Source organism: Meriones unguiculatus, chromosome 4, assembly GCF_030254825.1.
Source record: "Meriones unguiculatus strain TT.TT164.6M chromosome 4, Bangor_MerUng_6.1, whole genome shotgun sequence".
NCBI classification, from domain to species: Eukaryota; Metazoa; Chordata; class Mammalia; order Rodentia; family Muridae; genus Meriones; species Meriones unguiculatus.
In genome coordinates, this window is record NC_083352.1 from 38,975,063 (window position 1) to 39,002,442 (window position 27,380).

The 27,380-nt window shown below is 45.6% G+C and overlaps 1 protein-coding gene and 1 non-coding gene across 2 annotated transcripts in view; one reads left to right on the forward strand and one right to left on the reverse strand.

Moving 5' to 3' along the window:
* Positions 1-27,380, reverse strand: part of Wwc2 (WW and C2 domain containing 2) — a 175,636-nt gene that overhangs the window by 12,592 nt on the left and 135,664 nt on the right. Inside the window, exons 15-21 of the mRNA XM_021642456.2 lie at positions 23,252-23,444; positions 21,338-21,502; positions 11,215-11,336; positions 8,861-9,056; positions 6,213-6,377; positions 4,908-5,000; positions 2,413-2,655 (exon numbers count right to left, since the gene is read on the reverse strand). Coding sequence (XP_021498131.1) covers positions 2,413-2,655; positions 4,908-5,000; positions 6,213-6,377; positions 8,861-9,056; positions 11,215-11,336; positions 21,338-21,502; positions 23,252-23,444 — 1,177 coding nt within the window. The remainder of the gene's footprint in view (positions 1-2,412; positions 2,656-4,907; positions 5,001-6,212; positions 6,378-8,860; positions 9,057-11,214; positions 11,337-21,337; positions 21,503-23,251; positions 23,445-27,380) is intronic.
* On the forward strand, positions 18,053-18,160 carry LOC132653919 (U6 spliceosomal RNA). The gene has a single exon (XR_009591741.1). It is a non-coding gene; the product is annotated as a U6 spliceosomal RNA (small nuclear RNA).

Below are 27,380 nucleotides of genomic sequence, written 5' to 3' on the forward strand. Positions count from 1 at the left end.
CAGCAACCAAACACCGACTAAGAGACTTTGCTTTGGTTGTTGTTATTCTGTTGTTTTGTTTGTTTGTTGAGACAGGGCCTCACCCTACAGCCCTGGCTGGCCTGGAGCTACTACAGAGACCACGCTGGCCTCCAGGTCACAGAGATTCACCTCCCTGTCCACCTGAAGTGCTGGGATTAAAGGCTTGCACATCACACTCGGCTGATTTTAAAGCAATGACTTTGTGGGATCACATCTCTGCTTCTTGTTATTTTTCACTGGGTTAACAAGTGTCTTACCTTCTTCTAGCATACTAAGAGTTTTAAATATTAATGTCCACTGTTTTTTTTTTTGTTGTTTTTTTTTTTGTATTTGCTTGTACCCAACAAGTTGACTAATAGTTACTCTGAAGTCTGTTAGGTTAGTACACAAATAAAAATTTTAATATTAAAAAAATCCTCCCACAGTTCCATATAGTAAAAGAAACGTGCTTTTAAAAAAATACAATAGTAGAGTCCGCTTACTGGAATTTTAGTTAGGAGTTTTGCAGTCATAGTGGAATCGGCCTGTGTTTCTCCTTTTTGATAATATTATCTGCTTTTAGAATTGGGGATTCAGCTGCATAGATTAAGTGTGGCATGGTCAGTGTATGAAATTGAGGCAATCTATTCTTTAAAAATTTGGTGAAACTTATATACAAACTTGATGTTCCTTCATGGGTAGATTTTAAGTTTCTGCTGCCGTTTCTTTAAGAGATAGAGGATTTTTCAATCTCCTTTCTTCATTAGTTCTTGTATCTTCCTAGATATTTGTCTAAATCGTGAACATAAAATGTTTAAGGCATTGAATGAATCTGTTAAATTTCAAATTTGTCTGGACTGTTCTGTCCTCATCAACACACTCTTAGTCACTTTTTGTTGCTGTGGCAAACCCCTGAGAGGACACCTGCGAGGGAAGCAGGTTGCCTCTGGCTCAGGGTTTCAGGTCCAGCCGGTGGCTCTGTTGCATGTGAACCCACACATGGAGGCAGGAAAGAACTGGGGGGATGTGCGTGTGTAGCGAGGAGGCTCATTTGGAAGAAGGCCTTTCAAGGGCCCCATGACTCCCCTCCCCCAGCTGGACCTCCGCCTTCTGCAGCTTCTTTATGCTGAGGTCTTTGGCTGAGGAGGTTAATGCTCTTGTGGTCCAGTTGCTTTTCAACACTGCCACCAGGTGGGCCCAAGCCTTTCAGTTCAAAACACACATTTGTTATGGGGATCCTTTTCTATCAGACACTTCAAGGTTGTATCTTCTGTACTTCAGATTCCTACCCAAAGGACCATGCTAAAAGAAAATAATGTTTAAGCACTTGTAACATAGCAGCTGTATGAAAAGCTCTATTTGAAGATTAGAGTAGAAATGAATACAGATTGCTAAGCAAAGACATAAATCCTAACCCTAAGAATAAATCAATATTATACTCAGGCAGATTCAGTAATATTTATGTCTCACATTAGAAACAATCGTTTTAAAATATTCGAGTTTTGCTGGGCAGGATGGTGCACGCCTGTAATCACAGCACTTGTGAGGCTGAGACAGGGTGGTTACATGTTCTATTTTTTGTTTTGTTTTGAGACAGGGTCTCATTATGTAGACCTGGCTGTCCTGGAACCCACTATGCAGACCAGGCTGGTGCTGAACTCACAGAGATCCCCCTGCCTCTGCTTTCCAAGTGCTGGGATTGAAGGCATAATTGAAGATCAGCATGAGCTATTCAGTGAGAAGCAAACAAACAAAACCCCAAACCAAAACCATAAAAACCCCTCTCAATGCAACCTGTGTGTGATAGCACTTGCTTTTAATCCCAACATTCTGTAGACAGAGGCAGGTGAATCTCTTTGAGGACAGCTTGGTCTACATAGCAAGTTCCAGACAGCCAGGGCTAAATACTAAGATGCCTCAAAACAAACAGACAAACAGATGAGAAAACAAAACCCAAATTATTTATTTACTTGGTGATTTAATCTTATTTTCTAAACATGTTTTTAGGGTGAAAAGCAAATGCACACCATTAAGTGAAATGTAATCTTCTTCGAGGCAGGAAAGTGAACGTTTAGAAACATTAAAATTAGCAATGAATTTATAACTGCTGTGGCGAATGAATCTGCAAAGTGCTGAGATGTAAACACTGTACCATTTGGGGAGACGCTGGGAGCGGAGCTGCCCCCTTCCTATCAGGAGACTGCAGAGCGGCCTGGGGGTTGGCGCTATCATTTGCAGCTGGTGCCACAACCACTACTAAGCAATATTTCGAAAGACACTATGATGGTGGGGAGGCCAGGCCCCGCGCCCTAGTAAAGGCATCGATGGGAAGATGCCGAGGTTGGGAACCTCCCCCCAGGTGCCGCCCACCCCCAAGGATGCATCCACAGCAGCCCCTCCAGAGCTCTGTACCTGCTTCTCAGCTTGCTTCAGAAGCTTCTGGAATCGCTCATCCTCCAGCACGCCCGGGGGAAGGTCGGTCTCTCCCTGAGCTTTCAGCTCCTCCAGCTTCTGCCGTAAGCCTCTCAGGGCCTGTAGCTCGTCGTTGAGGCGGCTCTGGCGGGTCAGGGAGGCCTGCAGGTCCAGCTCCAGGTCCAGAGATGTGCGCACGGGGCATTCCTGAGCAGTCCTCCTGAGGGTGGGCTGGCACGCTGCCTGCAGAGGGAGAGAACAGAGACCCTTGTTACTACCTCTGCCCTTCCTGTACGCGGCAGGAGGCGTGGCAGCCCCACGGCTTGCCCTGGTCAAAGCCAGAGCGGAGGAGAAAGTTCACCTCCGGGCAGAAGCTTGTCTAAGGCGCTCGTCTGCCTCCTGCTGGGGACATGGCAGAAAGCCAGTGGAGGAGGCTCTATCAGCTTGGGTCCCGGGGAGAACAGCAGAGCTGGTTTTGAGCCAGCCTGCCACAAACTAGCTGCTGAGCGTGAACTGAAGCTATATCATTTAAACCATGGTGATTTTAATAAGTGGGCAGTAGGTCACGATGACCCGAGTATATGAGGGTCCAGATGGTGGCTGAGAACCAGCTCCTCAAAGTGTGCCCTGACTGCCACACACATAAGGTGGCACCTCCCTGACCCCCAACAAATAAACAAACAACTGTAATTAAAATGATTTTAAATGGATGCCACAGCCTATGCTGAATGAGAAACAAACATACTACAAAAAATTTATATACGCTCCATTCCAGGACACATAAAGTCCACCACGTCTGTGTGTACTGAGTGGCCAGAGCGCAGTGGAGGTTCTGACTGTTTCAGTCCAGAGGTGTTCATATTCCAACTCCTTCCTCGGCTCCCCACTGTGCAGAATCTACTTTCACTGCGCTCTCCCCCAGGGCCAGCCTATCCATTTATCAAGAAATAGTTCTGGCACAGGTAGGAGTAAATGGGTTTATTATAGACAGAATAGGAAGGGAAGGAGGGGGCCTCTGACCTTGAGGGTGGGGTAGAGAATGGTCTGAGGCTGCATGCAGTGAGCTGTGAATTTGTGTCTTAACCACTGTAAGAAGCCCGCAGAGAGACAGACAATCCAGGGATGAGACAGACCCACTTGAGGAGAACATAAACTATGCTGAATAAGATACCATAAGCGGGATTGTGAGGGCGATTTCTTGCCTGGACTCACAGCAGTGGGGCCGGAAGTGATGGGGTTCCTGAGAATGGTGCTATGTGATACAGTGCTCTAGTTTGAACATCTAGAGTGATCACGGTGGTCATAACGGTGCAAGGGAGGGGCCTTTCTGTGCCTTCTATACTGAGACAGCGTCCAAACTGAAATACTTATTTATCCTTTCATGGTACTGGGAATTGAACTTGGGGCCTTGTAAGTTGAGGCATCCTGTCAGTGAGCTATACCTCAGGTTTTTTTGTTTGTTTGTTTGTTTAATTTCATGGCAGATTTACTAAGTTCCCAGGTTGGCCTCAGACTTGCTTTGCTTTCTGTCTTTGAACTTGTGATTTCTAGTCAGCCTCCCTAGGAGACATATGGGCCTTGTTCTGTCCAGTTCCCTCCAAGCTTGATGGGTTGGACTTTCTGGTGGTATTCACACTTGGGTCTGCTCAGGGATGAGCAGGCACCTCCCCAGGGACAGTGTCACAGAACAGGCCGGTCCCGCCTGGCCCAGCCTGGACTAGCTTTGAAGACAACATATATCTCATCACTCATAAGAGAGCACTCCCACATAGGCCTCGTTGGTTTATGCCATGCGACTACTCCCTGTATCATCTTCGACACAGCTGCACCATGCACCAACCTGGGAAGAGCTCTCGAGAGCCAGCGTGAGGAGGCTCAGTACAGGATGTCAAGGCTCCGCTCTGGGCCCATGACCTTTGTCTAGTCAAGGAGTTCTATTAACTAAGCTTTGAGTAACCTAGCCCCACGCAGCTCCTCAGCACTTCTAGCTAAAATGCCTGAAGCCACCGTCCCCTGAAAGCAAGAGCTGCTTTGGAAGGCAGGCGGCTTAAAAAGACGTGAGAACTGTTCTGTCCACATTAACTTTAATCCCTAAAAATAATTGTGCAAGTTACAAAATTGGTAAAAAGACACCCCTTTCTCCCCCAAGAAACTCCACAAAGCATCCACATGCTACTCCTCTGTGGAGTATGTGCTCCCTCAGGGAGGAGCCCGGTTTTACATTCTCTCGCAATCACTCAAGTGCTGGACATGGGGGACACGCTGACTCTGGAGACTTGGTGGTCATCTTCTCCAGAGACACTGTAAACCAGGTTCCAGCCTTAATCCCCACAGGTTCCAAACCAGGGCCACACGTGCTCCCTGGCTCAGGAAGTGACTCAGAGCTGCAGCCCAGGAGAGCTAGGGCCTTCAGTCACCTGCCTCAGAGCTGGGAACGCTGGCACTCAACCTTTCTGGAATTCATGTTCTTCAAGTCTGGCTCAGGCAATACATACCCTTTTGACCCGCAAACTGCGCCGTTCGGTGGAGTTTCTCACAAACAATGATTTTTTCGCCAAGGTTGAACTGTCGCTGTCACTACGATTTAACTGGTACCCGGAGATAAAAAAGAAACAGAGTAATCACTGACTATCCAACAGAGCTGGTGGCTGTCAGAGCAAAGGTGCTTCTGGGATAAAGCAGGCAGTGAGAGAAGATGTGAGCTACCCTCTTTCTCTCCTTCTCTTTGGTGCTGGGAGTCAAATACAGGGAGGGACAGGGACACACACACACACACACAGACACACACACAGACACACACACGGGAACTGATCAACCACAGAGCTACATATGAAGCCCATGAACTGTATTTTAAATAAAATATTTCATAAACGATTTCTTCCCTGGTCTTTGGTTTTCTGAAAGTAGTTTTCTGAAATAACTTAGAGCTGCCTTTTGGTAGCAGTTATCAAAATCTGTGTGTAAAAGTAACTTTTTTTTTTAAACAATGAAACGAGTTCTGTACTAGTAGCTAACACGTGGCTTGTTTCTCTAGGGCCAGCGCTAGCCTGTGCAGTAAGTAGGAAGAGGCTCACTCCTCTTCTGCCTCAGGCTCTGCTGAAGGTCACTTTAGCAGGAAAGGCCACCCAGAGCCCTCCTGCCCACCTCTCAGCCTGCTCTTCTGTCCCAACCGCACTGAGCCACACCCACGGTGCCTCACGGGGCGCTTATTATTTATAACCCGGCTCATTCAGAACAACAAGAGTGCAGAAGGGAAGGGGCTGAGGCTCTCTTTCTGGAAAAGTGCTCAGTAAATGTATTTTACTGCCTGAAAAAGTTCAGAATTTCCAAAGTCTCTATCTTATCATATGTAACATTAAATCTGTTTACTATAACTCATAACTAATTCATGAAGTAGAATTTGGGAAACTGATGTAAACCTCCCAATTTTCTTCCCAGGACTATGGGTCTGATTCCGGGACCCGAGGTCCTAGAACATGATTTCTCTTGTAAAATCCAATTCACATTTTCTCTTCAGCAGGATTAACATGGTTAGAAATGCATATGAAATATACAAAATTCAAGTCACTTCATGTTTCTAAACATAGAAGTTCAACAGTTCTTGGCATCTGGATCCTTCAACTCTACTTCTTTGCCGAGTGGATTCCGTTAGGGCCAGCGAAGCACTGAGCATATGGAAACAAACAGCTCCGAAGAGCCCAGGTATGGTGCTCTCCACGTGAGCATCTCCGCCTGCTGCCAGAAGGAAAGCAGGCCGCACAGCTGGCCCCTCCTCAGCACTGCGCAGGGCTGTCCCTTACCCGGCAGATGTACTGGCTCCGCTCGCCTGGGGAGAAGGTCTGCGAGCGAACTATCACGCTGTTTCTCACGAAGGGGTGCTGCCGAGAGCTCAGGCTGCTACGGTCTTTGGGACGAACCGCCATATTGCTGTCAACTGCTTCATCAGTATTTGTCTCCTTATCGACCTACAACGAAAGTTGGTGTTTCCTCAGGCATTCTTCATAGGTGCGCCACGCTCCTGGGGAGCGAGCCAATAGCTAAGCTTAAGCAGTGAACCCTCTAGCGCTGCAAGCCAGGCTTGCCTATGGAGAACCGTGTTTCAGAAAGGAGAGAGGGGAGGACGGTTTTCTCCTGTGAAGCATCTTACTTGGACGTGTATCACTACTAAACATTACTGATGTTTGTCAGAACACGGTATGATGATTAAAAAAAAATGATTAAAAAGTCAAGATAGCATCAGGAGAGAGAGCTCAGCAGTTAAGAGCACTGGTTGCTCTTGCAGGCTCCCGGGTTCAATTTCCAGCACCCACATGGCAGCTTCTATCTGTCTGCACCTCTGGTTCTGGGGGATCTGACACCCTCTTCTGGCCTTGGTGGGTACTGCCCACACATGGAGCACAGGCAGGATGCAGGTAACACACCGTTAAACATTCCCTAATAAAGTAAAAAATTAAAAAGAGGTAGATGAAAACAAAATAATCACATAGTATTATGGTCTGAGGGGAATTTCAAATGCACTACATGAGGATAACGATGTGAAGCTCACTGTGAAGCGCCCCTGGGTCTTTGGAAATATGTAACAAAAACACAACTCAAGGAAAGGTGCGGTGTCTCCAAATGCCAACTCCACGAACAAGAAGTTATCCGTCTCTTATCTCTACTGTGCCATCTTGGAGGCCTGCACGGGACATGTCCCCCTTCTGGATGGTCTTGACTGTAGCAGAAAATGTAGGCACGACCTGGCGGTCAGCCTACCTGGCACACTGCGCTTGAGCAGCCGGGAGCTGGCCTGCGTGGATGAGCCTGCTCTCTCCAAGTCTCCTTTAATGCACTTCTTCCACCCAGTGATCCTGGTGCTGTGAGTGCTCACCATCCAGTCTGAGGTCATGTGCTAACCGACCACAGTCTAGGGCTTCCGCTGTGTAAGTGGCTGCTCACGTGCAATAAAGCAGATGCTGTTCCCTGAAACCCTCTCGGGAGTGGTTTCTCTCTGCGCCCTTGATGGGCCCCCATTGCGGTCTTGTTGGAGGATGCCCAGGTAGTGAGGGCACTTGATATAGTTCTCACCCAAGGGGTCAAGCTGCCTGTTTCCTCACCATGGGTCCCCGAGCCTAACTGAGTCAGTGTCATCTCTACAGGTTTCAGCTAGAGCTGCAGCCAGCTAAGATGACCTGCAGATTCTTTTTTCTTTTTCAAGGTGTATTTTATTATTTATACAGCACCTTGCCTGCATGTGCTCCTGTACACCAGAAGAGGGCACCAGCTCTCACTACAGATGGTTGTGAGCCACCATGTGGTTGCTGGGAATTGAAGTCAGGACCTTTAGAAGAGCAGCCAGTGCTCTTCTCCTCAGCCATCTCACCAGCCCCGAACTTCAAATTCTTCCTTCATGTTTAACCCTGAAGTAGACTTTGAACCTTGATGCCATTAAGTAGCCCCTGCCCCTGATTTCTCTAAAATAGAAAAACATTTGTTTGAGACAAAGTCTTGCCATGGAGCCCAGGCTGGCCTGACACTCATGATCCTCCTGCATGGTCTCATGAGGGTTGGGATTGTAAAAATCACCATACCTGTGTCCAAAAAATACAATTTAAATAAGAAAAAAAAATTTGTTTGTTTGGTTATTTTTGGAGACAGAGCCTTTCGTGTCTCAGGCAGGCCTCAAACTCACTACAGAGCTGATGATCCTTCTGCCTCTGCCTCCTGAGTGTAAGCATGACATCTGGGTGCCCACTGTGATCACCTGTGTGGTGGTGGGGATCCAGGGCTGCAGGCACTATACCAAGTCAGCTACATCTAGAGCCCCAGACAACACTTTTTTAAAATTTTAATTACAGTTTATTCCCTTTGTATCCCACCTGTAGCCCCCTCCCTCTTCCCCTCCCAAGTCCATCCTCCCTCCCTCTTCTCCTCCCATGACCCTCCTCCAGTCCACTGATAGGGGAGGTCCTCCTCCTCTTCCATCTGATCTATCAGGTATCATCAGGACTGGCTGAATTGTCTTCCTTTGTGGCCTGGTAAGGATGTACCAGACAATACTTTTAACAAGCTCTCGCAGAACATTTAGAGAGATATAAAGCAGTGAGTATTGCTTCTGCCAAGAATAAATAAAAAATTAATGTTCTGGGCCTATGTGAAAATTGTAAAGTGTTTTCCATGCTGCTTGGTGATATTCCCATAAAAGCCTTTCACACAGCCAGGTGTGGTGGCACAAGCCTTTACCCCTAGCACTCAGAGTGACAGAAGGGGGATCTCTGTGAGTTCAAGGCCAGCCCAGTCTACAGAGCGAGTCCAGGATAGCCAAGGCTACACAGAGAAACTGTCTCAAAAAAAAAAAAAAAAACATAAACAAACAAACAAAAAGATCCTGATTTGGAAGAGAAAACAGCACCCCCCTGAGTGATGTCTACAGGGTTTTTTTAAAAGGAGATTGTAGTAGAACATTTACCAGGGTGGGAATTCCAGTTGGTGGCTGGCTAGGGTCTTCAGCATGCTCATTTTCTTTCCTACACTGGTCTTCGCTTGTCCGAGGCCTGCTAGAGCATGACCTCGGGTCTTCTGTGCAGCGACTGCCCTCTGCCGGGTGACCCTCGGCCTCTTTCGCAGCCACAGTTTCGTCAGAGGCCTCTCTAAGCATCGATAGGCTATGGTGAAACAAAACAAAAATCAAAAGCCATTCAGTCTGGCAGGCATACTCCACGCAGCGAGGCTGGGCACGTTAACCATTAGCTGAGAAGTAACTAACGGAGTCATACATGTGATTGAAGACACCATGACAGCTGGAAGTTAGTTAACTAGATCAAGAAAAATAGATTCTCACTGTCTGTTCCAGGAGTCCAGAGCAAAACCTCCATGGTATGCTACTAAAATGTTAAGTCTCCAGATAGTCAACACAAATATCCAAGGACCACATACAAATTTTAAATTCGGCATGTAAAAACATGACATTCATGTAATATAGCTTGTTATAACTCAACTGATTATAAAATTAGTTACATAATAGCTGGTTACTCTTAGCTAAGACATGAGGATTACCCATTACTAACTGTTCATACCTGGCAGTCACAGACCTGTGTAAACCATTTGCTCTTGAGCTATTGGATGACTCACTGCCTCACACGCTCATACTTAACAAAAGCTGTGGCATGCATTTGGGTGGTGACAAGAGCATGACCGCATGGCTAGAGAGATGGAGCAGTGTTTAGGAGCGCTGGCTGCTCTTCCAGAGGACCTAGGTTTGGCCCCCAGCACCTGGGTAGCATCTCACAACCCTCTGTAACTCCAGGTCCAGAGGATCAGACGCCCCCTTCTGGCCTCTGTGGGCACTGCAGGCATGTGGTGCACTTGTACATGCAGACAAAACACCTGTATATATTTAAAAACAAACAACATGACCAGTCTATACAGAGTGTACACAGGAGTGCTGCGAAGGCTCGGAACATGGCATGCTTTGCTGAGTTTCATGTTCCAAGACGAGAAAGAAGCCTTTCCATGGATGTCTAAATGTCAAGCCTTAATCGAAATTGGGGACATACTGGCAGATTGACACAGGCTAGTTATTAAATGTCTGGCCGTGATGAACACAAGGGAGAACCAGCAGTGGCTAACGTGAACTTAAGGCCTCCCCCTGAAACCTCCCGAGTATATTCCTTGAAATGTGAGGCAACTGTACTTTATGAGCAGGAAAAGAGCTTAATGCGCAAATACTTCTAAGTCCCTTTCCTGGTGCCGACTTTACTGCCTTTTTACCTCATGCTCTCACCCTTCCTTCCAAATGTCCACGGCTGTAACATTTGTGACTTTCCTTGTCGCTCTGAATTTCTCACGGTTCATCTTTGCATGCATACACACACGAGGACAGACCACACACACTAACAGTAACACAACCACACACAACAGTGTAACAACTGCACATAAAAATTAACTCCAATCGGTTTATATATGGAAGATGCTCAAAATGGAGGCATTCACTCAAATGCAGTTTTAGAGAATGTAGTGGAGACCTGGGAAGACAGCCCTTCAGCTGCAGAGGCACACAGATACACAACACAGCATCACCCTTAAAGGATGGGTACTGACACAGGAGGACACTGAAAGGGCTTGGGGAGAGGCTGACACTCCAAGAGCTACTTGGAGGATCTTTTCTAAATAGCGACTTTGCCTGAGAACAGCCTAAATAAATGCTACTCCTAGTCGAGAGAGAGAGAAAGGGGGAAAAAAAGGAAATAAAAAGATAGCGAATTTTACCTCATCTATGACTATTACAGTGGCTCTCAACCTTTCTAATGCAAGTTTTCAATGTAGCTCCTCATGTTGTGATGACTCTCAACAATAAAATTATTTTTGCTGCTACTTCATAGCTGTAATTTTGCTACTGTTATCAATCATAATACGAACATCTGTGTTTTCTGATGGTCTTAGGCATCCCCTGTGAAAGGGTCATTTAACCCCTTTCCCCAAGGGGTTGTGACCTGCAGGTTGAGAACCTCTGTTTTATAATCAGATAGCATAACTTTCTAAGTGGATAGCTTAGACAAAAAGCGAAAGCACAGAAGTAGGAAACATTATTACCAGCAGCAAGAGCAGACAGCCCGGTCAATGAAACTGCCTTTGCCTTTGCCGTAAGCTCACCATTTCCTCTTCTTATTCCCAACTGACCAGGAAGAGACCCCAGCCAGTGCTCTCTGATGCCACAGTTTACCACAGTTCCAAAGTAAGACACGAGCCTATAAAGCCCCCAGAAGTTCCTCTGGGAAGCTAAGGATGCCCCAAGCCCCCCAGAGAAAGGCAGCAGCCATTTACCAATCTCCTCCTGGACCCCGCTCTTCTTCTGGCCTCAGCTCCTCCTCCTCCTCTTGGGCCAGTTCTTGCTCCACAGCCAAGAGCTCGGCTGAAGTTCTTGCAAGTAAGGCTGACACGGCATCCTGCAGAACGGAAACCATATGGCACTTAACACCAGGCACTCCAGATATGATTCAGAAACTCTTTGGATGCAGGCTTACACTTCCAGCTGTGAAGAAACAGCTTGTACCAGACCCGGCTCTCCTGCTGAGAACAAATATGAAAGCTGAGCGAAATGAAACCAAAAACAAATGCAAACTCCCAGATGTTATGAAGCAGGAAGACTGACAGAGGGTGTCAGGGCTGGAGGGCTGAGGTCCCAGGGGAAGCAAAGAGACAAGAGAGGTGACCATCACTGCCAATGTTTCCTAGGCATTTGTCAACTAGACAGGAGGCTTGCAGGCCAAACAGATGGGCTGCCCGGAACCGCGGCCCCACAGTCCACTGCTTGAAGACTAGCATGGAGTGCAGAGCAGTCCACACAAGAGGACTTGGAGGAATGGTGGGTGATTGGGCCCTGCATTACCCAGCATGTTTCTGTTCAGGCCTTTGCCATTTCTAAGCTGCATCTGTACAGAGCAAGACAGAGAAATAAAGCCAAACCCAGCTGGTAGCAACCTAAACAGCAAGCAGAGACTTCATGGCTCACAGGGTTCTGGAGAGAGAAAACTTGGAATTCAAAACCCCTAGGTGATGCAGGCAACTTTCCTGTATTGTCATCTTACTGCAGAAGAGCATCAACTTGTCCCTCAAAGAATTATTTTGGCTGGAGGTTTTACAATCCCTCATTCAGTGTGACCAGCGTTCCACTGACAGCTCATGGTGGGAAGCCATAAGAGACAACAGAAAACAGAGGCAGACTCTCAAGCGACTCACGCACTGCAGGTTATCGGAGATGGCGGCTAAGCCTTAACAACTCAGTACGTTAAAGGAAAACTGACGAAGCTGGATTATTCTACTAGCAAGAACACAAAGAAAAGCACATCAGTGCATCGGAATGAGTTGCCACAAGTCAAAGGAAGAGAAAATCTTGCCGGCAGTGGAAGGAGAGGGAGACACATTTTAGGAATCATTGCATTTTAGATTAGGTCAGTGGCAAGATGACAGGTTATAAGTCCATGCCATGAGATCATGGGGATGGATGGAAAGAAGTCTGGATAAACAACCACCACCAGAGGAGGTAAAGAGCTACAGAGGCTAGCTGGCACCCCAGTCATGGCAAGGTGCTTGCCCTGTCCAGTCCCGCTGAGGGAAGTATGTTCAAGCACTCTGGCCACTGATTACGCTGAGAACTGGTGGAAGAGAAAAGTGTGGGAATGGTTTGCACCAGAGGCTGAGCTAAGCGTGCTAGGGGGAACAGTGGAGCACAGCACCTGCTGGGTGTCTGAGGCAAGTACCATCCTCAACCTCCCACGCTGCCGAGAGGATCAAAGGCACTGCACCCAGCAGAGCAATACCCAGAGATCAGCACAGATGAGAGACACAGTGTGGGAGAGGAGTCTGAAGCAGAGTCTTGACCCCCTCCACACACAGGGCCACTGCCAGGACGAGCTACGTGGAGACCCTGAGATCAGGGCCTCGGGAGGATGGTGGCACAACTTGATGCAGAATCCTGATGGACGGGGCAAAGGTGAACAAAGATGGGTGGGCTCTGCATATGTTTGGCGCCTGAGGCACAGGGTCTTGCACACCAACTGAGCTCCAAAGCTCCAGAGACAGAGCTGTAAGCTTTATCCTGGGGACAAGTCAGACTGGGGAAGACTGGCAGAAAACAGTCTGGCCAAGAAACGTCTCTGAAGGGCACCATGGTGTAGTTGGCTGGGCTACTGGGACTAACAGCTCTTCTTGCCATAACCTGTGGAGTCTGACTAGGAAAACAAACAAACATAGGGAAAAACCATAATCCGAGGGGCAGGAGAAACCACACTTCTCCAACCAGGAAACACACCGACAAAGTATACAGTACTTTCTGGTTCACCTCACTGCCTGTTTATTTTTATTTTTAAGCATCAATCCTTTAAATCTTATTACAGTATTTTTTTTTAATGTTTCTTGTGCTTATACTTTTGTACTTTAGTTGTAGTTGCTATGTACAATTATGGAAAAGGTTTTATATCTGTTCTTCCTTTCCCCAAACCTAACACACAGTATTCTCTATTGCTTTTATTCTTCTAACCATATACTTTCCTCTCATCCTTACTTTCTACTTCCCATTACCCCCTCACCTCACTACTTAAATGTTGGTACCCTTAACCCCCAAAATCTATAAACTGCACTTTCCCCAACCAACACCAAAAAGACCTACAAGGGACACAGTGAGGTGCGTCTGCTGCCGTTGGCACTGGGGCTGTCACACGCCCACGTGCTCCCTCGGTCACCTCCCTCCATTCATGCAGCACCATCTAAGCCAGGGTTCTCAAGATGTGGATCGCACCCCCTGGGGGTCACATATCAGCTATCTAGTTTATGATTCATAACAGCAGCATAACTGCAGTTATGAAGGAGCAAAAAATAACTTCATGGTTGGGGGTCTCCACACAGGAGGACTGAATTAGAGGGTCACTGCATTAGGAAGGGTGGGAACTGATACTCTAAACAGTGGCAACTCTCTAGGGGTTTTCATGTAAAACAAAAAAAAGCAGTGGGGACATGAGGAAATCATCATCATCATCATCACCACCACCAGAGGGTGTTGTCCATATGAATAAGTGTGCAAATTACAAGGGAGTAAGACACCCCAACCCTGAAAAATAAGGTAAGTTAGCTGACATGGAAAAGGATTCTCATGTCATACTTTTGAAAAGGAACCATGTTCCTATAGAGGATTCAAATCGGCAGACCAATAAAGGTAAGAAATCAGTTAGAGCCCAGACAAGAAAGTCACCCCAGTGTGTGAAAGGGTCACTGACATCTACAACCACATAGAACAGACACAAACCACTGCATAAGGAGCTGAAAGAACCTCTAAAAGCTGTGGCAGCATTAAACACCCTTTAAAAACTTATGATTAAGAAGTTACAATGGAAACTGTAGAGTGTTTTTAATTCATGATAATTCTGTAATTATCACTGGAAGGAGAGTTGCAAAACACACACACACACACACACACACACACAAACAATCCAATCAGCCAGTCAACCACCAACAAAACCAACAAAACCACGGGAAGCAGCAAGCCCGTCCATAATAACCCTAAGTGCAAATGACCTTAACTCACCAAATGAATACCAGCTAACTGTGCTCCATTAAAAAGCAGGATTCAGCTAGTGGTTTTCTCCAAGCATCTGACATAATTAGTAGAGACATCCAGACCTAGAGTCAGAGGCTGGAAATCAGCTACCAACCAGACGGACACCACCTCAGCTATCAGGCTGGCTGCTTCACATGACGGCTTTCTTCTAGTTATATCAACTCCAAAGCATTAGAGTAGTGATGCCGGCAAGACGGGCCTGTCAAGGAGAAGCTGTAAGTGCTCAACTTAGTAAGGAAAAAGCATGTATGTGCAGAGTTGCTAAGGTCTATGGAGAAAGTGACTCTTCTATGAAATTGTGAAAAAAAAAAAAAAAAAAAAAAAAAGACAGGGTCTCTCTATGTAGCCCTGGCCATCCTGGAACTTACTCTGTAGATCACGCTGGCCTCTAACTCTGATCCGCCTGTGTCTGCTTCCCAAGTGCTGGGATTAAAGGCTTGCAGCACTACTGCTTGGCGAGGCAGGCTGGTTTTGCTGCCACATTTCAAGTGGCAAAGCAGTGACAAGCACAGTGTGTGGAAACGCCAAGACAGAGAAGTCCTTGCAGCACCGTGGGAAGACACATTGCAAAGAGCACAGAGAAGTCTGCAGGGCAACACATCCACTCGTGGGTTTCGGGACACATGTGCCAAGTATGGGAAGAGGCGGGGGCCTATTCCTGATGATCTAATGGGAAGGAAATGGAAATTTACAAACTTGGATTGATCCAAAAGGAGGCGTGGCAACAAAGGCGAGGCCAACAACAACCAACTTCAAGGCAAATGCGAACCCAAATGTGTGTACAGATTAAATGTAACTGCAATGAATATTCCAGGTAAAAGGTGAAGACACTGGCTGGGCAACAAGCCAACACCAACTATACGCTGTTTTCAAGCAGAACAACAGAAATAATAAAAAGCTTGAAAGAAAAAGAATGGAAGATGCTAAACCATACTGACAGTACATTAAAAAAAAAGAGAGAGACTTACATAGCCTTGCCACTATCAGATGAAAAGGCATTGTTTGAGGGAGAGATAGCTCCTCACAATAACAGGTCAGTTGGACACAGAGGCACACTACAAGGCTAAATTTATATTCACCAATAACACAGATGCAAAGAAATTACTGCAACCAAAAAGGAAAACTATATTTAGTGCTATCATAGCTCAATGAGATTTAAATATTTCTGTCAGTAAATGATAAACAAGCAAACCGAAAATCTACTATGTGTAAGAAACTCTAAAAACAAAATTAACAAGTTGATAGCAAAACACATTTGTTGTAGAGTAACTGAACATTTATCCCAAATATACCACATGCTAAGCCAAAACAAGCATGGCCAAATGGTTCTATTCTCTGAAGACAGTCAAATAAAACTAGAAATCAGTAACAGAACTAAAAAGCTTCAACTACCCGGTAATTAGTAAATATCCTTTAAAAACTTATGATTAAGAAGTCACAATGGAAACTGTAGAGTGTTTTTAATTCATGATAATTCTGTAATTACCACACTTGTAAAAAGCATTTTTTAGTACCAAATCCAATGACAATAAAACAGCTATCTAAGTACCCGTCTTAAGAAGAAAAGGAGACCCAAATTAAACCTCAAGTGGTAGATTGGAAGAAATAATAAGGTAAAAGGGAAAATGAGCAGAACAGACACACATATAATAGTGAGTATCAACAAGACCAAAATTAGTTGTTTAAATAAGATATGAGAACTGGCAAGGCTCTGGTAGGAGTGCATAAAAAGGGCACAAACTGCCAATATCAGGAGTAAAAGTCCTTGCAGTATGGAAGGACAAAAAGGTACTGTGGCTGATTCGTGCTGGGTGGGTCTGTTAGGTGCTTGGCAAGCATGAAAGTAGCCCTGGGCTTGTTCCCAGCACTGCCACAATAATAATGACATAATAAAAATATATTGAATAGACAAATTCTGCAAAAAGCAAAGCCTACAAAAATCTACAGCAAGTTTAGAAAACCAGACCAGTCCTCTGCTGTGGTGGTTTGAACAAGGTGTGGCCCCCACAGACTCATGTGTTGGGTGTTGGAATGCTTGGCCATAGGGGGTGACGCTATTAGGAGGTGTGGCCTTGTTGAGTAGGGGTGGCCTTGTTGGAGGAAGTGCGTCTGTGTTGGTGGGCTTTGAGGTCTCAGGTGCTCAAGCTACACCCAGTGTGGCACTCAGTCTCCTTCTGCCGCCTGAGGATCAAGATGTGGAACCCTCAGCTCCTTCTCCAGCACCGTGTCTGCCTGCACACCGCCATGCTCCCAACTATGATGAAAATGGACTAAACCTCTGAACTGTAAGCCAGCCCCAATGAAATGTTTTTCTTTATAGGAGTTGCCAGTGTCATGGTGTTTATTCTTCACCGCAATAAAACCTCAAGTAAGACACGTGCTAGTACAGAAACCAAGCCTTTATTTAAGCATGGCCTTTTGCTGCTGGGCTGCAGGCTGGAACACTCGGTGTCTTCCTGGCTGCTGCTTAGGAGGCTGCCCACAGGCTTGGTTAATAAATTTTCCCCCAAATAATTAAGGAAAAAAGTAAGTTTAAAAATTGGCATGATGTTTTTTATTATCTTTTCATGTCTATGAGGACTGTGTTGTATTAAGTTTCATTCTTGGTATCAGTAATCTGTGCCTTTTTATGCATTCTTACCAGATACTTGGCAAATTTAATAATTTTAAGAGTTTCTGCAGTTACTAGAAAAAGATATTTCCTAACATACAATGAAGAAAAACCTCAGTGCCAGAGTGACATTGAGATCACAAGAAAAAGACTAATTTTTCAAATGAAAATAAATGAGAAAATAAATCAGCTAATCAAATTCAGTGTACATACAGACACACACATACACACATGTGTATATAATATGCCATAGTCAAGCCTGCTTTAGTCTAATAATCCAAAAATACTTTAATATCCAAAAGTCAGCCAAGGCTGGCAAGATGGTGCAGAGCTAACTGCGCAGACGGGACAGCCTGAGTTGGATCCCCGGAGGTCACACTCAGGGTAGAGAGCAGACCGCTGAAAGTCACCCCCTAACCTCTACCTAAGCATCATGGTATCCATGTCCATCCCCTGCTAATGATTACCTATGAACAACCCCAGAAAAATCATTTTAGATGCTGGGCTATGGAGAGCTCTCAAAAGGTTCAGCACTGCCACAAAGACAGACAACCAAGGCCGTGGAACAGAATGGAGGAGCACATTCAGGCCACGGGCTCACAGCAAAGGCAGCCAGTGCGGTGCAGCTGGGGGCGCATCTTCACTTCACCATGCTGGGAGAACCAGCTACCAGACGGTGGAAGGAGGCCTGGCCTACAAACCTCATGTCCTAAGCAGATTATTTTCATAAGAATCACATACTAAATCTGAACAACAAGCAATAAAGCCTGTGTAAGACAACACACACACACACACACACACACACACACACACACACACATTTTCAGGTCCTGCTACCAAACAGTTCTTAAAGGGAAAGTTCATAGCACAAAGGGGAAAATTGACAAAGGTTCATTAAAACTGAGTGAAGAAGAAAAGAAAAAAACAAACCCTGTTTTATGCTCGCGTTGGCAGTACATACACTAAAGTTGGAACAATACAGAGAATGTTAGCATGGCCTCTGCTAATAGGATGACATGCAAATTCCTGAAGCATTCCATATTAAAAAAGAAGCAACTGAGTGTTTCCTGGGCTGGAGAGATGGCTCAGTGGTTAAGAGCACTGTCTGCTCCTCTGGAGGTCCCTGATTCAATTCCTGGCACCCACAAGGCAGCTACAACTGTCATTCCAGCTCCAGGTGATCTCACAAAAACATACATGGAGGCAAAACACCAGTGCACATAAAATAAAAATAAATTGTTTTTAAAAACTGAGTGATTTCATCGAAGATGACATTATAAAAATGTAAAGGTAAGTTACAGAAAGTAAGACACTTGTGATATATTAATTTAAAACACTCATTTTCAAGCTCAAGGTCTCCAACCAAACTAAAACAAAATATAATAGAAAATGCATTAAAAACTAAAATATACGCGTTATAAAAAATGCCTCCCATTTAGCAGTATGTATATTATAATCAGGGACATGAAAATTAAAACTGTAAGGTAGTGCTATTCAGACACCCAAACAGCTAAAATGAAAGGAGGCAGCAGCAGTTTTATCAACTGTATGTACATGGATTAATTTCAACACTATTAACAACTAGTAACGGCTCAAGACGCTCAGCAGCAACAGAACAGATGAACTGAGATACGATTAGACGGTAAAATATTGCCTGACAATGAGAGTGAATGAGCTGTAATTACACGGATAACAGGTGAGTGTCACAAGATGCCAGACACAAGGAGCAGACTCCAACTGCGCCAAATTCAAAGACATGTAATACAGACGCAAAGTGGGGGCGACACCTTTGGGAGACTGTGGTAACAGCAGGGGAGGGGACATGGAGCATTCTCAGGTGATGGCAACACACTGTGACTTAATGTGGGCCACGGCTGCATAGGTGCCTCGCTTTGCACTAATTCGCTGCTTGCGTAAGATGTGTGCGCTTTGTTGTAAATTTCCCCATTGGCTTTTTCCTTAAGAGAAACACAAAAGACAGAGATTAGAAGAGGATAAAAAGTGAAATAAGATTCGTGTAACAGCACAGAACTGACAAGCACCAGCAGGACGCTCTGACAGGCATTTTTCTCCAGTGCACACAGGGCTTTCTCTAGGATATACTTTGCCACCCGAGATGGACGATGCCTAAGGGCTGACACCTGCGGCTGGTTGTCCTTTGACCTCCATACATATGCACACAGAATGGATATACACACACATACAGAAAAGCACAAAGCCAGTACAAGAAACAATAGATGCAGACACAAGAGAGCAGTCCTCCCCGAAGTGTTTGATTGCTTATTTAAAACAGCAATAACAAAAATACCCAACCCATACAAGGTGGGGTTTTGTTTTTTTATCAAGTAGAATTTACCCTAGCAATGCAAGATTAATTTAACACCTAAAATTAAACAACAGTAACCGAATGAAGGATAGAGAACTATATGAAAAGTTAAGTAGATACTAAAAAAGCATTTGGCAAATTCGACAGCCTTTAATGGTAAAAACATTCAGGTGACTGGGAAAAAGTCTTCCTCAATCTGCTAGAAGCTTTTCTGAAAACCTTTCATTTCATGGTGAAAAGCTTCCTCTAAAACTGAGAGCAAGGGGATGGGGGTCCTCAGTCAGTCCCTAGAGCCAAGCAGGCTTCTCCCAACATCCTCTAAGCCTGACTCCAGCAGAAACGACGCCCCCTTCTGGCCTACACAAGTACCATGCTCTCACACATGCATCACATACACACACACACAACACACCCCACACAATTTTTATAATTCAATGGTAAAATAAGAAACTAATCTATATATCTATATATCAAGAAAACAGTTTGCAGTCCTCCAAAATGTTAAGCGTAATTACTATTCAACCTGGTGAGCACAGTTCTCCATCTGTCCACACAAACACTAGGCTACAAGTTTTCAGGGCAGCGTCACTCACAGTAGTGAAAATGCAGAGATAACCAAATGCACATCAGCTGAGGAGTGGTAGCAAACAGTGGGGCACCTACGACAGAACACTGTCTGGAGACGAGAAGGAAGGAGTCTGCCACTGTCCCACAGGCACACCTTGATAAGCCACATGAAAGAAATGAGAGCAAAGCTTGCACGCCAGCATTCACAGGAAATGCCCAGAATAAGCAAACTCAAGGAGCAGGGCAACGTGAGCGGCTGGTCACAGGTATGGGGCACAGCTTGGGACAATGGCAGCATTCTACGACTACAGCTGTGGAGACAGTTGCACAGCTTTGCAAGTGTGAAGAGACATTGGAGTCGTACACTTCCCATGGGTGAATTGCATGGTTTATGATTTACATTGTGGAACAGCGATTTCAGAGAATTTATCAAAGACAGGAATTACATTCCACCCGTTTGCTTGCCGCGCCCATCTTCCACAAATCTGGACGTGAGTACAAACCCCACGCCATGTTTCCCTTCTCTTATCACCTACCAAGATGTCCACCACAGTTTCCCATACTAGATGATCAATACAACATTGGCTTAATGATTTGACTTTTGATTAATAACTGCTGTTTCCCAGATAATCTAAACTTGTTTGTACTAAGGGACAAGATTTTCAAAGGCTAACGAATGATGAACAGCCTCACAAGAAACACTTCTGTGATCTTTTTAAGTATCATGTATAACTGTTGGTGATGGCAAACTTTTCAGTGGAAGTCAACAAACTAATATTTACAACAAACTTTTTGACAGAAAAAGATTTAAGAATACTAAGAACCAAGGTTGGAAAATTAACATGCCTCCAGAATGATAACTGGAAATTTACAAAATGGAAGTGTTTCAAATGTGACATCAAATACATGAACAAAATGAACAAAAATATGAATTAAAATCTAAAGGTTTCCACGGCCATTTAAAACAACAAAACCTCAAGTAACTATTTTTATGGGAGATTAAGTCCCACTTGAATCTAAGCTGGAAATGATCTTTCTTAGGATGCTAGGAGCAAAGAGGAGCTGAGAGAAGAGGAAGAAAAACTCATGAATGGAGCCAGGCATGGTGGCACGTGCTTGTAATCCCAGCACTCCGGCAGGCAGGTCTGGAGGCCAGCCTGGTCTACAAAGTGAGTCCAGGACAGGCAAGGCTACACAGAGGAATCCTGTCCCAGAAAAATAAAACAAAACAAACGTCCTCCTGAATGAGAGCAAGGCCCCTGTCTTCCGCAATCTGTGTCCACATTACACTACCGCATCTCAACAGTGCTGTTTCCCAGCGGTGACTCACCAAGTCTAGAGAATCCAGTTCTGACTGGCTTGACTGAGCTACCGGCTCCTCATTTTCTTCTTCATTCTTCTTGCAAGGCATTTGCTTGGAAGGAAGTAAATTATACCACAGCACGAAAATCTCATTGGAAAACGGTAAATCAGCCAGGCTGATCTGCGTCCCAGCCTACGGGAAGTGGAAGAAATAAAGGGAGAGAGAAAAATGAAATGTTTAAATTGGTATTTGTTCTCGCTGGTGCAACAAAAGATGACTGGACAAGCTTATCTCAAAGAACCAACAGACTATTGGTGACATAAAGCCATAAAGCACTGGCTCTGTGTGTGTGTGTGTGTGTGTGTGTGTGTGTGTGTATACCTGTGCCTCTGTGTTCTTAAGGGTGTGAGTGCATACGTATGTGCAGTGGCCAGAGATGACTTTGAGATATTTCCTCAATTTCTTCTCTCACTCAATCTGGAGTGAGGGCCCTAGGATCCTCCAGGCTCCCCACACAACCCCCCGGGGCCAATAATGCACAATCGAACTGCCAACGACTAAGTGTGCAACTTTTTCTAAATATAAAATTATACTTAAATTCTTAAAAGTAAATGAATGAATTAATGACTACGTTGAACCTAAAATACTTCTTTTAATATGTCAGAAGAGTGACCTGATTATTACAGAACATCATTATAAATAAACTTAGAGATGGAGACTTTAATTTTGCTCTTGAATGAGAATTTACCAAGATTCCTTTTGGTCTGCGGGTCACTAGAATGCCCCCCCCCACAAAAAAAAGAAGGAAAGGTAAAAGCAACTTCATACCCCACCCAGCCACAGCCAGAGTCTAACCTCAAGCCTGCTGTTTCTGAGGCTACCAGTTAGCATATCTATTAATTTTATGGCAGCCTTCGACATGTATTAAACATGGTGTCTTCTTTGCTGATATTGACGGCCTAGCAGAATCATCTTGGTTTCTTTATTATGAGACAGTATGCTTTTTTTTTTTTAATTTTCAAATAAAGAAAAAATATACTGTTCTTTTTCCTGTGGTTATCATTAAATATGTGGCCATCCCCTACTGGATCACTGAGCAATACCTGTTTGACCACTTGTATCTGAGCAGGTCACCCAGAGAGAAAGGATGCCCTAACTTGCATGAGAGCATCCTAAGCAACACGTAAGTAGGAAGCCTTTCTATTGCTTACTGAATTAATCACATTGTTCCAAGCAGCAAATCAATTCTGTCTGGACGCTCTAACGAAATGGAAGGGCAATGGACTAAGAAAAGGAGTCATACTGAGTCTTGTTTAATTTCAGTTTGAATCAATGAATTAAGGACAGGATGATGTTGATATCCAGCTCCATTATCTATGAGCAAAACCCACTTTGGGCAGCTTTTATCCGAAAATGGAGCTGATCAAATTTTCCATCATCAAACTTCCATGATACCATTCTTGGCTTGAGGAGCTGAAAAGAGAGAGCACTCCACACAAGCATTCAGGTCCGGGAACTGAAAGCATACTCCGCAGAGATGGTCGTAGCAGAGGTAAAAGTTCTGCCATACTCAAAGAAAGGAATGAAAAGTCAAGTTTTACAGAATGTTATCATTTATAAGCAGATTAAAAAAATCTGGCCTGGGAGGAAAAACATTCTAGAAAAACAGGATCGATGAGATGGTTGAGCAGGCAAAGGCGCTTGCCACCAAGCCGGGGGAATTGTGTTTTATCCTCAGACCCTACGTGGTGAAAGGAACTAATTCCCCCACGTTACCTTTTCACAGTCACAGGCGCGTCTTGGCACTCGTACACAACCACACCAAAATAAATAAGTAAAGAATTTCTGAGGAGCCATAGCTGTAGGTGGCTAAGTGGTAACAGAAAATAGCTTTGCACAACAGGACCGCGGTGCTCTCTGGGAGCGCTCCCAGCCGCCTACCAGGCATTCCTCCCGGCGGTGTCTACTGACGGAGCAGAGGTCCACTCTCAGGGTCTTCTGTTGCAGGGCTGCCTGAGAAATGGCCACCCTGAACACGTCGTTGTACAGCACGGCCTCGGTGGGTGGATGCACTCTCGTTCGAAACAGACAGCTGACATCCGCCGAGGAGGGGAGCACAGCAACCCGGAAATACCTGCCAAGACAAGCGCGGGCTGACTCTCACGGGCACCAGTTACGGTGGATCCGCGGCTATCATCTGCACGTAGCCGCGGAGGAGAAAACGTGACAACACGGAGGGCAGTAGCAGACGACAGTGCCGTAAGGGATCCAAGCTCGGCTGCAGACACGGCTCTTAACCCACCCGTGCCCACAGCGCCTCTGTACGTAAAATAGCCACCTGCCACGCCGCGAGCCTGCAGCAAGGCACGATGGGAAAGCCAGGAGGAGGAGTTCGCGGCCTGACCTCCATCAACTCGAAGGTAAATGGTTTCTGAGCTGCAAACGGTGCGGACACACTAACATGGACGCTGCTGATACTCCCTCAAGCTGAGCATCAAATGACTGCTGACGAACGAACATCCCCAGGAGTGGAAAATATTACCCTACCAGAGACAAGGAAGGCTAAGGAGCCTTGTTAACAGGATGGAAGACAGATGAGGTGGCGACTCAGAAGCGTCACTGTCTAGCATCTCAGAAGGCGCGGAAGTGACAAACTCAGAAAAACCTCACGCTGTGTAGATGCAAAGGAGAATGCGCAACAGCAGTGACGCCCAGCGCTCCTCAGGGAGTGTACCTGACACTCTGTGAAGACTGAGGTATTTTCCTAATTCCAGAAAGAGAAATCGCTCCCCTTTCAGTTCCAACTCTTGTCTCGTTTATATTCTAAAATATGCCCTTTTTTTTCTAGTTAGGAAAAATCTGTAAATCCAATTCCATAACTGAAAATTCCATGCTATGTTTTATTTTATATCAACATTAATTACAAAGATCCAGCACTAAAGTCCAGTGGCGGCTGATGAAAGGCTCAAGCCCGCCGAGGGCTGCAAGCTCAGGAGAGGGGAGTTTTTCTTCCCCCCTCTGCCTCCAGAGAGTCAAAATGCGAGGAAAGGCTGGCTGCCCCTTCAGCCTTCAGGTTTCAGCCAATCTATACCTATGACCCAACTGTTTGGTTCATCTCAAAATGTTTCCACATCAAACAGGCCTGAGTTGAGGAGCTTCAGAAGTGAAAGCAGGGGCTGGAGAGACGGTTCAGTGACTAAGAGCACTGGCTGCTTTTCCAGAGGGCCTTGGTTCAGTTCCTAGCACCCATATGGCAGCTCTCAAACATCTGTGCCTCCAGTTCTGGGGGATCCAATGCCCTCTCCTGCCCTCTGTGGGTACTAGGCATGCATGTGGTACACAGACATAAATGCAGGCAAAACACTCCTACACATAACATAAAAATAATGAAGAAGAAGAGAAAGGAGGAGGAGGAAGAACAGGAGGGAGAGGAGGAGGAGAAACAGCAACGGCAGAAGCTGATAGCACATGCCTTTAATCCTAGCACCCAGTACTTGGGAGTCAGAGACAGGTGGATCTGTGAATGTGAGATCAACCTGGTCTATAGAATGAGTTCCAGGACAGCCAGGGTTACACTGAGAAACCCTGTCTCGAAAAACCACCTCCCAAAAAAAGTAAGGAGGAGGAGTGCAGGCACTCTGCCGCCCATTCTGCTAGAAGAGAGACCTCTCCAACCAGAGACAGGCAAGCTGTGAGCTACCTCCAGAAATAATGTGGCTGTTACCAGCCAGCTGAACACCACCATGTATTTGTCATAATTAGTAGTAAAATGAAGTTTTAGAGCCAGGCACAGTAGCCTATGGCCTCAATCCCAGCGCTTGGGAGGTGGAGACAGGAGGATCAGGTGTTTGAGGCTACCTTGGAATACAAAATCATTTTTCTTTAGAGATGAATAGCATTCGTATATGTGTGTGTGTGTGTGTGTGCATGCCAATTTTTTTTAAAGATTTATTTATTTATTAGGTATGAAGAGGGCGCCAGATCTCATTCTAGATGGTTGTGAACCACCATGTAGTTGCTGGGAATTGAACTCAGAACCTCTGGAAGAACAGCCAGTGTTCTTAACCTCTGGGCCATCTCTCCAGCCCTGCCAGATTTTTATTATGCATTCATGTGCTGATGAAATTCAGCTCTAAAGAAAAATAAAATCATAAAATTTGCAGAAAAGTGGATGAACTTAGAACATATAGTATTAAGCAAGGTCACACAACTCAGAACCCCCCCCCCCCCAAGTTCTCAGTCATATGCAGTATCTAGCCAACAGAACATGTATGTATGCTAACACATGCACATGTGGGTAGAGTGTAACAGGTAGAAAAGTAAACAAGAAAGGCTGATTATGATGGGAAGGCGGTGAATATGCATGCAGGCGGTGGACATGGCTCATGAAAGAGGACACAGAAGTCCTAATCTGCTGTGGAGTTGTCATTTGTGCTGGTGGCTCATGGATAAAATACAGAAAGCATAAACCCTACTGTGGAGATCCACAGCTTCTGCCATGAATGGCTACTCTAACTGCATAAAAGTCCGCTGAGTTACAGAGTCTTTGGGTCTGCTGAATTTTGGTTGGTGATTTTTTTTCTTTGCAACTTTAAAAATAATTAAGTTAAAATTAGAAAAAAGAAGGAAGGGAGAGACAGAGAGAATGAACTAAGGCCAAACAAAGAGCTCTCACAGACTTGGAGCAGGAGAACATCTCGGAGTGCTGTGTATGGCTGATATATTCGTGATGTCATTGTTCAGGCTTATTTAAGAAAATGTTGCTAGTCTCAGGGAAGTTCAGGCAATTAGACAAGTTATCACGCTTACATGGTGCTGGGAGCAGACGCGCACGCTGCACACCAGCTGGCTGAGAACCACTGCTGCCCCGGAGCTACCGTGGGCGTCACCATGCCTTACGGAGGCCCTGGGGAGGGTGACTGTGGCTGGCTTAGCTGAGCTAGGACACTTGTGTGTGAAAAAAGGGCATGGAGGCCGGAGAGCTGGCTTGGTGGTTCAAAGGGCTTGCTGCTCTTCCAGAGAACCCAGGTTAGGCTCCCATCCCCCACATGCCTGCTTACAACCACCTCAACTCCAGTTCCACAGCATCAGATGCCCTTTCCTGGCCTCCATGGGCACCACAGACTAGACATGGTGCGCTAAACATTCGTGTAGGCGAGACATCCAAACACAGAGAATGCTTTCTGAAATAAAATAAGAAGAGGAAGAAAAGACATGCGCAGGAGAGGCTCTCCACAGGGAAGAGTGACCACGGCCCTGCAGAGGACCCGGCCCTCACAGTGGCTCACAATCACCTGTCACTCCAGGGAGGGCCAGGGGATCTGATGCCTTCTTCTGCTTCCTTGGACACCAGCAACACACATGGCACACAGAAATACATGCAAGGAAACATTCATACACATAAAATAAAAATAACTAAAAAAAAAAGCTGTGTGTGTGTGTGTGTGTGTGTGTGTGTGTACTACAGATGGCTCTCCTTGCTCAGCTCCCCACAGCCCTGAGACTGACCAGGCTTACTGAGGAGCCACTGGTGATACACACTGGTATCACACAGCTTAGAAACGAGATGTCAGTAACAGCAGCATCAGGCTTGTCATCTCCCAAATGCTGCCCTGTGTAGATACAGCTGTGGCAGCCTCATGCCCAGGCTCTCTGTGAAGTGGGTCCTCTGTGCCCACTCTCCTCCTAGATCCTAGTGCCAGCTTCGATGGTCATCAGTGGATGCTCTACCACTCTCTCCACTTTTCTGTTGACATCAAACAATCTCCACCTAGCTCTGCCTCCACATGCCTCACCCATCCCCACCCCTTGATGATGGGGATGTGAGCTTAACAGCACCCCTGCTAGGAAGACATCCAGGACTCTTACTCACACTCAGCTAAATGTCCCGGCTCTGAGGAAGATACTGCCATTAAGAAAACAATGACCTGGCTGGGCACAGTGTCACAGGCATCACTCGGCTGCTTTTTTACCTCATCTCTGTCCTGCCGTGTTCAGAGAGGAGGTTCAAAAGCAGAGTAGACACACAGATTTGGTATTCTGTGCCCACAGCCATGTGCTCTTCTTAGAG